This window comes from Otolemur garnettii, unplaced genomic scaffold (assembly GCF_000181295.1).
Source record: "Otolemur garnettii isolate 467f Iridium unplaced genomic scaffold, OtoGar3 scaffold00005, whole genome shotgun sequence".
Classification (NCBI taxonomy): domain Eukaryota; kingdom Metazoa; phylum Chordata; class Mammalia; order Primates; family Galagidae; genus Otolemur; species Otolemur garnettii.
Genome location: NW_003852400.1, coordinates 45,865,264 through 45,882,619, shown reverse-complemented (window position 1 = coordinate 45,882,619; position 17,356 = coordinate 45,865,264). Strand labels below are relative to the sequence as shown.

General features: G+C 38.3%; 1 protein-coding gene and 1 pseudogene across 1 annotated transcript in view; one reads left to right on the top strand and one right to left on the bottom strand.

Moving 5' to 3' along the window:
* Positions 1 to 17,356, top strand: part of PARP8 (poly(ADP-ribose) polymerase family member 8) — a 200,283-nt gene that overhangs the window by 123,475 nt on the left and 59,452 nt on the right. Inside the window, exons 9-10 of the mRNA XM_023507640.1 lie at positions 8,937 to 8,997; positions 9,435 to 9,525. Of these exons, the coding sequence (XP_023363408.1) occupies positions 8,937 to 8,997; positions 9,435 to 9,525 (152 nt within the window). The remainder of the gene's footprint in view (positions 1 to 8,936; positions 8,998 to 9,434; positions 9,526 to 17,356) is intronic.
* Positions 6,151 to 6,654, bottom strand: LOC111728402 (annotated as a pseudogene).

The following is a 17,356-nucleotide window of genomic DNA, read 5'->3' as shown; positions in this document are numbered from 1 at the left end:
GCTCACTGCAACCTCAAATTCCTGGGCTAAAGTGATCTTCCTACTTCAGCCTCCCAAGTGGCCAGGACTATGTGCATACCACCAGGCCTGGGTCATTTTTCTATTTTTTATAGAAACAGGCTATCAGGCCGTCGCTCTTACTCAGGTCTCAAGATGTCTTCCCGCCTTGGCCTCCCAGGTACTTGGATTGCAGGTGTTGGCCACTTTGCTCTTGTACAGGTACTGAGCTAACTAAGTCTCTGGGGAACATGAGTGTGTCTCATCTTGAATTATGCAACACAATAGAGTGTATGTTTTTCATCGTAAATGTACTCCTTCAGGCGTGTATTTATAAAATTTAATATTGATCAGTGTCATCTGAAAATAATTTGAGATTCCTAGTATTAGAAAGGTAAGAAATCACAGGTGAGAAAATTCTCATTTGGTTAGGAAGGAAATGATTCTGATAGTTTCCTTATGAAATTTAAAACTTGGACTTTACATAAGGTATCATGCCTTATGATCATGTCATTTTTTTAATTTAAAAAGTGAAGCTGTGTGAATAATATTCTCACTTTTTTATTGTGACCAATGTTTGCTGCAGGGTAGATGTTTCTTAGACTGTGATTGTTCCAAATTTCAATCTTTATGTGGATGGACAGTTCTAATAGGGCCTTTTTGAATTAATGTTTGGAAAATAAGAGCATTCTGAGGATTTCTGGTGATTTTTGGAACCTCTATCATATACGGATGCCTGCCAAACACATACTTCCTAAGGAAAATAAAAAAGATTAATGAAGAGAAAAAAAAAAAAGCCACATCAATCAGGACAGACTATTTGATTTCTCTGGATTTTTGCATTATCCATTTGTAGTGGCCAGTAGGACTTAGAAATCTGATTCTCCTTCTCTGTTCATGTGGGAGGGTCCTTATTTCCCTGCCTTCTTTAGTGTTAGGCATGGACATGGAACTAATTTTGGACAATGAAATGTGAACATACGTGGTAGTGAGTTCCCTTTTCCCCTAGTCTCTGTTACCCTGGGCCCTGAGCAACGTTAGTGAGCCCTATCCCCCTGAGTTATCCAGGTAGTGGGAATGAGATATCAATCCTTTTTAATATTAAGCTGCTGAGATTTTGGGAATGTTTGTTACTGTAGCACAAGTTACCCTACATTGAAGTATGTCATTCATCAAAAGAAGATCTTGGATTGGACGTTTGTAATATCCTTTTCAATATATTGATTCTACCCTCTGCCTCTGAGCTAAGTCATAAAACACCCTGACCCTGAAAATCATAAAAGTGATGACAAGAGGTGCAAAGGGGAAGGAAACCGGGGGAGAGCATTCCCCCCAAACAGTGGGATGTGATCTGTATATGAGCTTCAGATATTTGGAGCTTAAAGTCTCAACCTTTCCTCCAGAAGCCTGTACTTTCCTCGAGCATAAGCAAGGATTTTTGAGCTGACTGCAGAGTTGTAGCAACTGTTTATACTGTACCTTTTATGCACAATTTTATATGAGCTTCCTTTCTTATCTGAATATAATTTTTAAATTTTTCTCAGCTCTGTTATTCTTTAGAGAAATTATAGCTACTTTGGATACAGTCTTGCGAATGCTTTAATCTGCCAAGATTCCTTCCTGACTACTGAGTTTGCATATTTCTTGGCCCATTCACAAACATCTCTCCCACACTGGGCAGAGACACATCGAGTAGGCCTGCAGGGATAGACATGCAAGCTGTCGTGTTTCAGATGTCATGGGAAGGTGTATGTTTCTTCACAAAATAGCTCTCAACAGAAATAACTCCATAGCAATAGAAGCTTATTTCTCAAAAACCTATGATAGAGTTTCATGTATGTGTGCCTGCCTTATATGTGTTTGCATGTAATTTTCTTCACAGTTAAAAAGAAAGGTTAAGTTTATAATCTGTATTTTCCTAAGCAGCACAGTCAGTACTGATTTTGATCAGGCTGCATTATAAAACATCACAGCAGGGAAATGAATAATCTGAAGTTTTATAGAGAAAGCTCAACAGAGATGGTCTAACAATATATTGTGGCTACATATGTGAATGTCTCATTAATGAGGATTTTGTCTTGGTTGTTTCCAATAAAAACAGAAGAATGAGCTGCCAAGAGTTCTAACAAACAGAGTGTCCTCAAAAGTTCGTGTTCCTTGGAAAAGATGTTTTAGTACGTATGTCCTTAAACTAGGTAACATGTAAATACGCCAAATCATATTCTCATATTTCAAGCAATGTAGGTTCAGAGAGTAGCTCATCCCAGACTGGAGCTGCCTCTAGATGACAGGTAAGAACATTTAGGGAGCAGACCTTTTCAGACCCTCCGTACCAGAGTGAAACCACCTCATAGGATCATTCTTGTGTTGTTTCCCTCATCCTTAAAAAATAAAAAATCAAGTTCATCAATTTGATGTGATCTTTTCACAGTGAATAAATATGGGCAGTGCATCAAATTATTCTGAGTTATGATAAACCCAGTGTTGAATTCAGGGCACAATCAGATACGTAGCTTTACAATTCAAGTTGCATTCATATTTCAAGCATTCGACTTGATTCTACATTTGCTATTCATGAGATCCGGGGCTAACTGAAAGTTATTCAGATATAGAAGCAATTCTGATGACTAGGTCACTGCATCTGGACAGACTGTAATCATGCTTTGTAATCTGTCAGTGGGAAACATAAAATTACTGGCATTATATAAAAAGCATCACAACGGAAATAGGTTTGCAGTGTGACATACAAACAAAAAACGTGTAACTATTTATGGACCTACACCTGCAGAATACAGTTAATTGCAAACCTTTAAGGCTTATGCTTCCTGTCTTCATGCTCTGCCATGGGGAGGAAGAACACATGTAACCCTTTCTTGCCTTTTTCTTTCTTTCCTTTTTTTTTTTTTAAAAGAAATTGGGCCGAGTGTGGTCACTCATGCTTGTAATCTTAGCATTCTGGAATTCAAGGTGAGAGGATTGCTTGAGGCCGGGAGTTGAGACCAGCCTGAGCAAAAGCAAGACCCTGTTGCTACAAAGAGTTGAAAAAATTATCTGGGCCATAGTAGTATGCACCTGTAGTCTCAGTTGCTCAGGAGGTGAGGCAGGAGGGCTGCTTGAGCCGAGGAGTTTGAGTTCTCAGTGAGCTGTGATGATGCCACTGCTCTCTAGTGGGGATGACAGAGCAAAATTCTTCCTCAAATAGAAAAAAAAAAAGAAAGGAAGACATGATAGAGTTAGCAAAATTGGAAGATACTTTTACACGAAAGCTCTTCAAGAAATTATATATGGAATACTTTGAAATTCACCTATTAAAGGTTTTTTACAAGCTGTGTGTCACACTCTGATCGTATTTTTATGGTAAATTTCCTTGAAATGACTGGGACGACCAAGGAGAAAACAGTTGTGGACAAGGTTCTTATTATTTGTCTTATCTCTGATTCATTTCTCTCTGCCTCTAAACATACCAGAGTTTTGCCAGTATAAATAAATTCAAACAAAGTTATTCTTCCCCGTGAAAACAGCCGAGGTGAGAGGTACAAATGCCTAATGATGATAAGAATATAGGTCACGGTGATAACTTGGCCGGTGTAATTATAAATTATGAACATTTCAAAACAGTAATTAAACAATATGTCAAGAATCCCATATATCGTCATATTATATTTAAAAAAAACAATTCTATTACAAGACAGATGCACATACATTTTTTTACCCAGAGGGCTGTTTGCCAAGATTTATGTTGTAAAAAAATTCCAAAAGCAACCAAATATTTTATTATTATAAAATTATACTTATGTAAAATACAGCCACTTAAATATGGTTTTGAAGACTATTCCATGGATGTGGAAAAACACTGATCATACACAAAGTGAAAGACCAGAACCAAAATAGTTATATACTATATAATTCTTGTGTACTTGCAAGATACATACTTTCTATTTAACTTGTTTGTTTTTCCTATGTCTGTTTTCTTTTTTTTTCCTTTTCTTTCTCTCTCTCTCTCTCTCTTTTTTTTTTTTTTTTTGAGAAGAGAATATTCTTTTATTAAAGTGCAAGTGGGGCTGGGAAAAAGATAACTTATGTTTTTAACAGCATTAAAAAATAGAATATATTTTTAATATATTAAAAATAGAGAAGCAGAGGAATTTCACATCAAGTGATTTCTTCTGTATAAAAATGTGTTTTAAACCAGGATATTTAAATGTGTTACAGCACTTAAAGAAAAATAATAAGTTTTAAAGTCCTTTTTATTTAAAATTCAACATAAATAGGTATCCGGTTTTAAAGCATAAATTCCTAGTTTCATTTCTTTTAAAAAAAAAATGATAAAAGCCTGTTGTGTTCAAAGGCATCTGAATGCCTTTGAATGACATATTCTCAGCACCTTCTTTGGTGGTTACCTTGAACTAGTGTGAGACTGAGTGACTACAATGTTTGTGTGGCAAGAATCAGTTTAGTTTGCATTATAATACTTCCACCTGGGCTCGGCGCCTGTAGCTCAGTGGTTAGGGCACTAGCCAGAAGCACCAGGAGTGGTGGGTTCTAACCCGGCCCGGGCCTTCTAAACAAAAATAGCCAGGAGTTATGGGTGTCTATAGTCCTAGCTGCTTGGAAGGCTGAAGTAAGAGAATCGCTTGAGCCCAAGAGTTTGAGGTTGCTGTGACACTATGGCACTCTACTGAGGGCAACAAAGTGTATAGTGAGAGTGTCTCAAAAAGAAAAATAAAAAGCTCTCATAGCACAGTGGTTACCGCTATAGCCAGCCACATACACTGAGGGTGGCAGCTTCAAACCGCCACCTGGTCCAGGCCAGCTAAAGGACAACTGCAACAAAAAATAGCTGGGTGTTGTGGCAGGCACCTGTAGTCCCAACTACTTGGGAGGCTCGGGCAAGAGAATTGCTTAAGCCCAAGAGTTTGAGGTTGTTATGAGCTGTGATGCCATGGCACTCTACCGAGGGTGACATAGTGAGACTCTGTCTCAAAAAACAAAACAAAACAAAACTTCCCTTGCTAGGGAGGCCTTTGTGTTTTTTAAAGCCTTTTCTTGTGTTGCTCCTTTAAGAAGTCAGTGTTACAGTTTCACTTTGTTTCAGAGAGGAAGGCCATCCCGTGAGCATAATGAAGAGAAAAGGTACACTCTGCACTCTTACCACTTTCCTCCAGCCTAGTGGGAGAGGACTTGAGGCAGAAAGGGTCGCCTTCGACTTCCTGGTAGTGTAACACGGAGGCAGATTGGGTAAGAATGACCAGTTAGGTTTCCTTTCAACTTTGATAGAAACTTGAGGCAAACCAGTCACCATACCACAACCTTCAAACGAAAGCATGTCAAAATGTAGTATAGTCATCTCTCGGCATGTGCAGGGGATCCGTCAGATCCAGGGCCTTCTGTGTATACCCAAATCTGCACGTACTCAAGACCTGCAGTCAGCTCTGTGGAATCTGAGTACAAGAAAAATCGGCCTGCTCTATACGTGGGTTCCATATCCAGCAAATACTGTAGATATATTTTTGATGTGCATTTGGTTGAAAAAAATGCACATCAAAATGGTTTATACCCATGCAGTATAAACCCCTGTTATTGAAGGGTCAACTGCATTTTCAGGTTCTAGGATAACTGGTCAAATCACTTTCATTTTTTTTTTTTTATTGCTAAGTTTATATGTATTTATTTCTCAATTTTAAATAGGCTCATAAGCTCATGCATTCATAAGGAAAATTCTAACTTTCAAAAAATATTTCTTTGTCTGGAAAAAACAAAAAAACGTGCAGCATATTTTTCCCTACAGTAAAAGTGTGTCAGAGTTATGAACAGTGAATAGCGTCTTTTGTGAAAAAGAAACACTGTTTGATTTTTAAATAGAGACACAGCAATTAAACCATCGTGAGTCAGTTACTTCCAGTTGGCTACTTAAAACTTTTCTATATTTTGTAGATTTTCCTCAGATAGCTTTGTTTGCTTTTAAACAGGAAAATAAACCTGGTGTGGCAGCTTTTATGAAGAAGTAAGAGAAAGAGTGAGTACATAGGTCGGGCAGGTCTGGGGGGCTGAGGACAAATGAGAACCCAGGCTCATTGAGCAAGACAGGAAGGGAAACCCAGGTTAAGGGAAGGAGGATTAGTCCTCTCCCGTGGGCGGCTGGGCGTGATAAGCCACATACTGGATGTTCTCATTTAGCGCACTGATGGTTTGGACCAGGGAAGGATAGATCCATCTCAATCCTCATGACGTAGCTGTTGTGCCATTCATGCATTTCATCCCTACTTCTTCATATTCTTTTTGTGTCAGTAAACCTAATGTTATGCTTGTACTTTCTTCAGATTTGGGTAACACAACTGCAACGTAGCCTTCAGTAGATGGCCAGATTTACACAGAGGTGCAAGTTCTTTTAGAAACTGTGCCCCCCTTCCCCAGTTAAATTTCCCGAGAGACCTTGTTCTGAAGTCTGCTACACTTGTTGCTAATCTGATAGGAAATGCATTTAATTGTTTGTCCACCTTGAAGGACTGGATGAGATCCTGCCACTGTGATGACACATATTCGATTAGAGTGGTCCTCCCAGGGTTTTCCCTTGACATCCGCTTTGTACCAGCAAGTGAAGTAATGATCCACAAGCGATGGTACCTCCAGCTCCGAGGCTTCGGGCTTGGTAGCCATGGCGACCCCCAGTGCCGCTACCCCCCAGCCTCTGGACCGGAGCACTTCCTCCCTGTCTGTTTTCTTTTAGAAGAGCATTTCAGTTTCTATCCTTTTTGGGTCGTAATCTGCTAGTTTAGTAAATAGTGTATTTGGAGCATTTATCCCAATATATTATCTGCTTTTCTATCTCCTTTTGCAATGAGTAGTTTTTTCTAATCATATCAACATGGTATAGCTATTTTAAATATTTCCTTATAATTCAATATGCATTTTGTTTTCCGTTTTGCTTTTATATACATCAGTTTGAGTGAAAATTTGCACATATTTATCACTGTTTTCTTAGGATGAACTTCTGCCAGTGAGGTGGTGGTGGTGCTTCTTCAGCCCCTTGAGACTTCCCTTGAGCACCACTTGTCATCTGTCCTCATTGTTGCATTTGGCAGCTCTTTGTCCTTACATGCCTAACAATGGATGTTTGATCTAATATATTGATGAATTATTTGTCAGTGTTCAGAATCATCAGATTATCACAGATGATCTCTGTGCTAGGAAATCTGTTTTGAACAGACCAAATGCTACAAATGCTTTTTGTGGGGGGGGGGTTGTAAAAACAAAAAACAAAACAAAACAGAATTTCCCCCAAACCAAGAGGAATATGTAGCACTGACTGTCTATGGCCTGAAAAGCCCAAAATACTGTACTTAACTGTCTTCACCTTCACAGAAATAGTTTGCTGTGCCCTGAACTGAAGGCACAGATAAAATGGTACATACGCTTAGTCCTTGTTCTTGTCAGACTTCCTGTATAAAATTTCATATTTAAATTTGCACATAATCTCATCCCTTATGAATAGCACAGATGCCATGATGCTTTGATGGTTTTGAAAAATTAATTCCTAGGTAAATAATTTTTATTTCTTTCTTTATGTAACCTTCGAGGATAATTACCATGAAAGAATAAAAAGTATAATTTAATAAAAAATGAAAATGTGCTCAATGACTTCATATATCTTAAAGGAAAAAGAGAGAAAACACAGAAAGTTGTTTTCTAATGTGCTGCCCTTTTTTTGGTCATAGATAACAAAAAGCAAAATGATGTAGATTTTTTATTTGCTGTATTACATAAAAGTATTTAGCCGTTAAAAATTCCCCTGAATGCTACAAAGCTGCCACAATTATGTGTTGCATTCATATTACTTGAATATATAACAGAGATTTTTCTGAGCGCTTCCAATGTTCTGGATTTTGTACTTTACACAGTTTTGAGGTTGGACGTGGATTCTACGCCTGACTTCCCCACCGACTTTCCATCTTTCATTTGTTCAATGTTTTCACTTCCCTAAACCCGTTTCTTCATTTGCAAAATGAACGTAGTATTATCTATCTCACAAGGTTGGTGGACCTGGTTTCCAACACAAAGTGATATTATCTCAAATAGGAACTAGAGTAAATGTATTCTGGTCCCTACTCTATTATAGATCAGTAAGTGGGAAAGTTACTTTATTATTCTGGGCCTCAGTTTTTGCATATGTAAGTGGAGATGGAAATAATCTGCATATGTTTGTCAAATCTTTACAACAATTAATACATTAGTGCCCAGTAAATATTGGCCATTTTAGTTATTTCTGTGATTTTATGTCTCACTGTATGTAGCATTTATAACTTCCGCATTTTACAAGAATATTAAAAAACATAGATATATGTAGATAAGAGAATATTAAAACTATTTTTATAGCCTTTAGTTGACTTAAAAAATAGACTGATTCATGGCACTCCCTGGGCTTCATAATTCCTTCCTGGGGAACATGCTGTGGTTACTTGTTTTAATTTTGATATAACAGACTTTTAGAGCTGCCTATCCAAACTCCGTGATACCCAGTTTTAGAACCATTGGTGCCCACATGGGAAGGGAAATTCCTGGACACAGTACTGTGTAGGAACACTCCTTCCTCATGTCAGAAACTCCTTCCTTGCCCCTAGAAGCAGCTCTTCTTTCTCAGAGAGTGTACTGAAAACTGAGTAGGCACGTGGGAAGATTGACTCATTTGCCACAGAGAACAAACATACGGACTTACCTGCATATCCATAAAGATAGGAAGATGCTACGTGGTATCATCGGGCCACGGGAAACGACAATCCAGCGAGACTGAGCTGGTTAATTCATGTCCACAGGAGGATCTGTGGGAATCAAAGATGATGATAACTAGGGATTTAAATTAAATTAAAATGTAATGAAAATTTCCTAGCCCTTACCATTTTTTTAGGGCAAATGAAAAAATTGATGTTAATCTTTGCTTTCAGAGAATACGGAGCCATTGATGATGTGGACATTGATCTGCATATTGATGTGAGCTTTCTGGATGTAAGTATAGCAATTTATGCAATATTGGTACAGGTAAAAGACATATTTTGATTCTAGAGAGGAATGTAATTTTTGGTTATAATACAATTGTTTGTATAATGACTATTAAAGTGGTTTGGAAAGACATACTGTGACTTGTTAAAGCAGCAGAAATTGTATGTAGTTTTTCTTTTGCCTTGATTCTTTTAATATATTCTGAAATTTATGGGCTCTTATAGTACTTTATTGTATCTTAAGTTTTCAATTTTAGTTTTCACATGTGGAAAGGAGATAACCAGTACTTTGGCCTTCTTTTCGTACAATAGTGGGTTTGGGGATAACTTTTTTGGCCCTTATAATTTAAGCATCTCTGTATCATAAGTTTTTTAAGTTTTTTTTTTTTTTTAAATTTTGAACTCTACAAATGACTAATTCATCTTGTACATGTATTTGTGCAGGAGGAGATTGCCGTGGCTTGGGAAGTAATTCGAACAGAGCCTATCATTGTCCGGCTGCACTGTTCACTCACACAGTATTTAAACGGCCCAGGTCTGTTTCATTTCTCTCTTACTTGGAATGTTAATTAGCTGTGCCCTGTTCCGTAAGCAAAATGTGGGTTCATTTGGTAATTCTGAGCATAAGCACTAAGTACCTTGATAATCATATTTAAATAAGCTTGCATCCTAAGAAAATGGTTTATTACCGATATAACTTATGGAAACAGAAACGTATAATGTTTACTTGTGTATGTTTTCAGAAGCTGACACGTGTCTGAGAAACAAATAACAAAAAACCCTAAAAGAGCACTTCACGCATAGTAGAAACTCAATAAATACACGTTTGAGGTTGTCCTTAGATTCAATTATTTCTGTCTCTGATTTTTAGATTTACATTTTTTTGTTTTTGTTTTTTAGAGAAAGGTCTCATTTTGTTGCCCAGGCTGGAGTGCAATGATGCCGTCACAGCTACTACAGCCTCGAACTCCTGGGCTCAAGTGATCCTCCTGCCTCAGTCTACTAAGTAGTAGGGACTGTACGCACATGTCCCCACATCCAGCTAATTTTTAAAAAATTTTTGTAGAGATGAGGTCTTGCTCTGTTGCACAGGCTGATTTCAAACTCTAGAGCTCAAGTGCTTATCCCACCCAAAGTGCTGGGATTATAGTCATGAGCCACAAGGCCTGGCCCCTGGGATTTAATTTCAATGTTTACTTATCCCATCGTTAATTACTGGTTAAATTAACCTAATTGTAATATATTTCTGTTTTTGACAAATGGAGATCATACTTGCATTTTTTGTTTTCTGAATCCTTAATGGATGATACTGCTATATTTCACCTGATAGCTGTTTAGAACAAAGAACCCTATTATAAGTCTTGCCAAAACTTATTCATTAAGATGTTTTTTCACTGCTTACTAATAATACAAACATATGCACAGCTGTACCCACTCATATTGTTTCCGTTATCAACTGCTGCATTAAAAAACCACCCCCCAAACTTAGTGCCATAACATAACTCTCACTCTTGTTATGCTCAGATGGGCAGTTCTTGCCATGAGTTGCTTGTGACTTTGCAGTTAGATGGTGGCTGGGGTGGATGTCATATCATAGGTTGGATGCCCAAGATGTGGGACTGTTGAATGGCTCATAGTTGATGCAGGTGTCATCTCAGCACTCAGCCGTGGCTATTTACCAGACTTCTACCTGACACCTGACTTCTGTGTGCGTGGTTTGGTCTTCTTGTACATGGTGACTGGGGCGGAATGTGAGCGTTCTAAGAAACAGGATGTGGAAGCTACTCGGAGAGGGCACAGGGAGTTTTCCATTGTCATCTGTTGATGTGAACAGTAGAAGAGCCCTCCCAGAATCAAGGGATAGGGAGCAAGACAGCACCCCGGAAGTGGTGGCTTTCTTTCATCTGCCACACAGATCTTACACATACCTCCAGGCATATCAAAGAACATCATCTACCCTCAGGTTTCACATGAATGGGAAAAATACTTTATCTTTCCAATTTATGAAATACAGGAAAATCTTTTACTTCATCTATTTTTGTATAGTACATTCTATTTAAATTAAATAACCAATTCTTAATACAATAGCTTATGCTAAGTGATGTGATTTCATGATAGACAACAAAAATGTTAAATGTTTTTTCATATAGAAACATAATTAAGAAGGGAAATAATTACTCCTATTTCCTCCATATTGAAAAAACTGAATGGTTTAGTGGTGTTTCTGTTCTCTTTGCATATGGGTTTATTTTAGTAATGTTGATATTGAATTGAATAAATAGCTGTACATCTTTTTTTTTTGATTATGCATCTTAATGTTATGTCATGAGACTGTCCTCATTAAATCATCTACAAAGGAATGATTTGTAGTATCCTCACAGTAGTTCAGCCTGCATGTGTATGTGTGCGTGTTTTCTGGCTATCCTCATACTTGGTTATACAGCTAACTGTTTTTTTTTTTAATTTAATGATTTGCTATGTGCCTATTTGATTTTATTCTGGTGGTGGTTACAAGAAAAAGAAGCGCTTATGTCTGAACTTTTTTTCTTTTAATATTTAGGGTTAAGAATGAAATTGGGTCTGTTAGTCTCTATTCATCCAGACCCCATGTGTGGGACATGTTACCACAGCTTGCTTTTTTATGGAATCTTACGATCGATACTTATTTACTTATCTTGTGACAGAATCTTGGTTTGAGGCAGATTTTCCTTAACAATACTGTCAATGATATTTTTTCTCACTTGCAACATTTTGTAAATATTCTAACAATCATTTTAATCCATGTTTAAATGCTTTTGTTATTCAGTACTACTACTACTTTAATATCACATCTCAATCTGTTCTTTTTTTATCTCTGTTGGTTGATTGATTTCTATAACAGCCTGCAAACCAAGGAAACCCGAGGGCTGTGCTTTGTTTTTTCGTGCCTATGAGTCACTTTTTGTTTTGCGAACAAGGCAAACCCGACCAAGTAAAATTTGTGGGATTGTGATAGTTTTCCCCCAAAAGAGCTGAAAACGCCTTAGAAACTTTTGCTAATTTTTATCTAAAGTATTTCAACTTTTTTCTGTGTGTAAGAAATCTGTTTTCATTTGTTTTGATTGTATTAGCTGAACTACTTTTTTCGTCTTTTCCTTGATTATCTCTTCTGTATTTATTTCTGCTTGGTAGGCCTAGGTCTTAATTCAGCTCAAGACATTTTATGTAAATTTTTATTGTTCCTTCCCCACCTGCCAGTCCCACCATGCAGACTGGACCTCCTCCGTCCTCCATCCTCTGTTTCCCTGGTTCTTTCGTCCGTCACAGGTGGGAACTTTGTTTTTTCTGATCTGTCTTCTGCTCTAGTAAGTGATTTTTCTTTTCATGATTCAATCTGGAATTGGCTGTTTCTATTATGTTTTTAATTCAGCCGCATTCTTTACTGATTCCATATTATTCCCTCTTTATCATCAAGACTGTTTTCATTCTATTTATTCAGTACCCTTTTGAATCTTGCTGTGAACACCCAGCAGTAATTGCCCAAGATTTATCATTTTATTGCTTATAGATGGAGTTTCGTTATCCTCAATATTATATTCAAGCATAAATGGAAACGTACTTCTTTCAGAAATTAGTGTGATTTGTGTATAATTTCTTCCAGTAACAAAAGAAAGAATTTTACATTTGTTCTTGTTCAGATTCAGCAGTTTGGGGATCTGACAGCTGGAGGGGCCGGGCTGGGAACTCTGTTGGGGTCCTCTCCTGTGTGACACTTCCTGCCACCAGCCCTTGCTCCCCTTCTACCTCCTTTCTGCTCACTTTGCTGCTAACGGCTCACACTAAGAGACCTTCAGTAGATTATCTGCGACAAATGAGCTTTCTCTTTCCTGGGGAGAGCAGGTGAGCACTCTCTCCACACCCTTACATGTGACTCATGTGGGGATATAATGGCCTCGCTCCTCCACCTCAAGGCCGGACAAGCTCTCAAGTGTAATTTTTGCTTCAGTTTTACCCTCAGGATGGGGCTGAAGCCAGGACTTTTCTGGAATTTGTACCATTGCTTGGCTTTTTCTCTTTTCCTGTCACTCTCCCCCATCCTGTAGCCTTTTCCCGATTTCTTCTGAGAGCATTTTTACTAAATTATTTTGCCTGTAATCCTCAGTCGGGGTCTGCTTCTGAGAGAACTTGACCTAAGATGGTAAGTCAGAAATGGAGAGCGAGGTGACTGTCTGCTCAGGCCCCACCAAGCCAACCCTTGGCCTCCTGCACTGCCCCCCACCCCCCGCCCCCGCTTCATTCTCTGCATCACGGTTCATCTGCCCCTCACGGTGAGAGGTGTTTTTGGTGGTTGGCTTCTAGCATCTGTCTCTTTCATAGAATAAGGAGTTTTGCACCAGCCCTTTAGGGGTTCTTAAGACTGGTTCCATCTGCTGTGTTTGTAGCAGAATTTGCTGGAAGTTCCTAAGATGGGCATGGCACTGCTCCAAGGTTCTTCTTCTTTTGCTGGCTCCCTTCTGTTTCTGTTGTGCACAGGTTATGCTGGTGCTTGTGCAATAGTTTGTACTCACATTACCATCTTCCTGGCAAACTCCTCAAAAGGCTATCTTTTCCTTGTTGAATATTCGAAGAAAAAGTTTGTTTGAAAATTCGCAGTAACCTTTAATATATGACTTGAAGTAGGGGTATTACCGAAAAGGAACGTGTAATTTATTATCCCAGAAGAAATAATTAGGTTTCATTCTAGTTTATGATTTGGATTATTGCAAGGTTATAAAAAAGCGAGAAACTATTTCTTGAAGAGTTTTTTACAGCGTATCTCTGAAGGTATCAGCATTTATAGTCAAACAAACTTGCAAACAAAAATTATGTCTAATTCAAGATTTAGACCGACCTACTTAGTCCTTTTTGAAAAGCATATACTTCTATGGTGCAGGAATGTGTGGATATCACTTATTTGAACTACAGTATTTGGCTAGAGCTCATCTGACAGTGTGTCTGTGAGTGAACAAGTGTGAGAAGAATCGAGCAAATATATCTCCTTACTCACTTGGAACTTAATGATAAAGACTATTTTTATTGTGTGGGTAGAAATATACTTTAAATATAGATGTAATATAACCTGTTATTCTTGTGAGTAAATATATTTTTTTCCAGGTGGTGCCTGTGGCTCAAAGGAGTAGGGTGCTGGCCCCATATATTGTAGGTGGCGGGTTCAAACCCAGCCCTGGCCAAATACTGCCCCCCCTAAAAAAATATATATATACATATATATATATATATACATGCATATATGTACATATGTATATATACATGTATATATATATATTTTTTTTTTTTCCAGAATTACTGATAATGTAAGTGTACTTTCTTATCTCAAGGACAAGGCTGTTTTTAGTTGAAAATAAGGAACCATTAACATTACTTTAAAACATTTTCTGTGCACATTCTGATTATTATTATTATTATTGAGATATAGTCTCACTTTGTCACCCTCAGTAGAGTGTGGTGACGTCACACCTCACAGCGACCTCAAATCTTGGGCTGAAGCAATTCCCTTGCCTCAGCCTCCCTGTAGTTGGGACTACAGGGGCCCACCACAACGCCTGGCTATTTTTACAGACGAGGTCTCGCTGTGGCTCAGGCTGGTCTTGAACCTGGGAGCTCAGGCAATCCACCTGCCTTGGCCTCCCAGAGTGCTGGGATTACTGGTGTGAGTCACCACACCTGGCCCCATATTCTCATTATTGATACCTCTATGCTTACATGATCAGAATGTTAGAATGATTTTCACATATATCGAGCAGTCTTCATATTCCAACCTTAATTATCTGAGTGAGAAGAAAAATTGAACAAGGTTTGCCTGTTTTAAAACATGAAAGTTTTAAACAGTACATTACTGTTCCGTCAAGTGCTGCTTCATTTCCTTGCCCCTTCAGAATAAACTCTGTGAGGAATTTATTATGTTTGAAGCACACTTGTAAATAAATTTGGGAAAAATAGTCATTTTTATAGTGTTTACTTTTCCTATGAAAAAAGGTGTATTTGTAGTTTCTAGTTTTATATATCAGTACAGTTAGGTATTTCTAGTAATTTTAAGCTGAGTTTGTTCCTGAATACTTCTTTTCTTTACTTTTCTCTTTTTTGAGACAGAGTCTCACTGCTTCACCTTCAGTAGAGTGCTGTGGCGTCACAGCTCACAGCAACTTCAAACTCTTGGGCTTAAGCGATTCTCTTGCCTCAGCCTCCCAAGTAGCTGGAATTATAGGTCATCGCACTTGTAGAGATGGGGTCTCCAGAGCTCAGGCAACCCACCCACCTCGGCCTCTCAGAGTGCTAGGATTGCAGGTGTGAGCCACCATGCCCAGCCTATTTATTTTCATAATTGGGCTTTTTTAGTCCAATTTATATTATAACTCATTATTGTTTACCAGGAAGCTATTAATCTTTGAAATATTAATTTAAAATGTTTAGATTTATAGAAAAAATTTGAAAGATACCACAAAGTTCCTATATGCTCCACACCCTGTTTTTCTGATTATCTTACATTAATAAGTTAAATGCAATCAATTATAATTATATTAATTCATAACAATAATATTCATTTTATCACTTGAATTTTGAAATATTTCTGGAAGTAGCATTTAGTGAACCCTTCCAACATGTTTCAAAATTATGGGTGTTTAGATTTTTTTTTTTTTTTAAGAGACAGAGTCTCACTTTGTTGCCCTCAGTGGAGCGCTGTGGCATCACAACTCACCCTTCCAACATGTTTCAAAATTATGGGTGTTTTTTTTTTTTTTTTTTTTTAAGAGACAGAGTCTCACTTTGTTGCCCTCAGTGGAGCGCTGTGGCATCACAACTCACAGCAACCTCCAGCTCTTGGGCTTAGCCAATTCTTTTACCTCAGCCTTCAGAGTAGCTGGGACCACAGGTGCCTGCCACAACACCCAGCTATTTGTTTTTTGCAGTTTGGTGGGGGCCAGGTTTGAACCTGCCACCCTCGGTATTTGGGGCTGGTGCCCTACTCACTGGGCCACAGGTACCGCCTGGGTGTTTTTTATTACTAATTTTTAGTAAATGTTTTTAATACATATTTTCCTAGAAAATTTATCATTTTGATAAGATATTGATTTTTGTAGTCATACATACTAATTTTGGTTTTTGCATTATTAATTTTTATAAATAATTTATATATTCTTAATAGAATATCTGTGTTTATTATTGTCTCATCTTTCTTCCTCTGTTTATATATTGTACAGATTTTCTCCAGTGAAGTTCTTGGGCATTTTGGATTTTTCTACTTTTTGGCCAGATCCCTTTTTTTTTTGAGACAGAGTCTCACTTTATTGCCCTCAGTAGAGGGCTGTGCCATTACAGCTTACAGCAACCTCCAACTCCTGAGCTTAGGCTATTCCCTTGCCTCAGCCTCCCAAGTAGCTTGGACTACAGGCACCCGCCACAACGCCCAGGTATTTTTTGTTGCAGTTTGGCCAGGGCTGGGTTTGAACCCTCCACCCTTGGTATATGGGGCCAGCGCCCTGCCCACTGAGCCACAGGCACTGAACTTGGCCAGATCCCTTTTATATCTTTGCCTTCTAGTCCCATTTTTTCTGTCTGCCCTGAGGAGATTGTGTCTCCTTAGAGCACAAAATGTTAGAATTGTTTATTCGCTTTTGAAGTTTGGTAGCCCTGAGTATGGAGCAGATGAGATTGGAGTGATGTCTTTTCTATTCCTGCTCTCTTTGTGTGAGGGTTGAGGTGTTCTAGGAAAGGGATGAATTGTTTGGTGAGACTAACACCAAATTCCTTATGTTTGTATATATGCTTGCATCCTGGAATAGGGGCCAACGTGGGGAGTAATTTGGGGGAACCACTTTGCTCTACAGTGTGGGGCATGTGTGATCTGAGAAAGTCCTATGAGCAGACAGTGTTTGCCTGTGGTGGGCATCTGTAGTCTCACCTGGAGTCAGAGGCAAGAGGATCACTGTGCCCATGAGTTTGAGATTGTTGTGAGTTCTGACATCATAGCCCTGTACCAAAGGTGACAAAGTGAGACTCTATTAAGGTCTTTGCTGTGGTCACCTGCTGTCCTTACTGCTGCTGCTGTGAATGAATGGCAGCAGGGGACTCTATAATGTCATCCTTCCATTTGAACATGAGTTTCCATTCCCTTTCACTTAATTAAAACACCATTCTAGCATTTTTTCTTCCCGTACTATTCATTTCTCTTGTTATCCCAGAAGATTCCCACCAGCAAACAAAGAATTCTTTCATTTAAAACAAAACAAAAAAAACCCTGCTTGATCTCAAATCTCTCTTCGGTTGGGACCTTACTACTGCTTCTCTTTTTTTTTTTTTTTTTTTTTTTTTTTTTTTTTTTTTTTTTT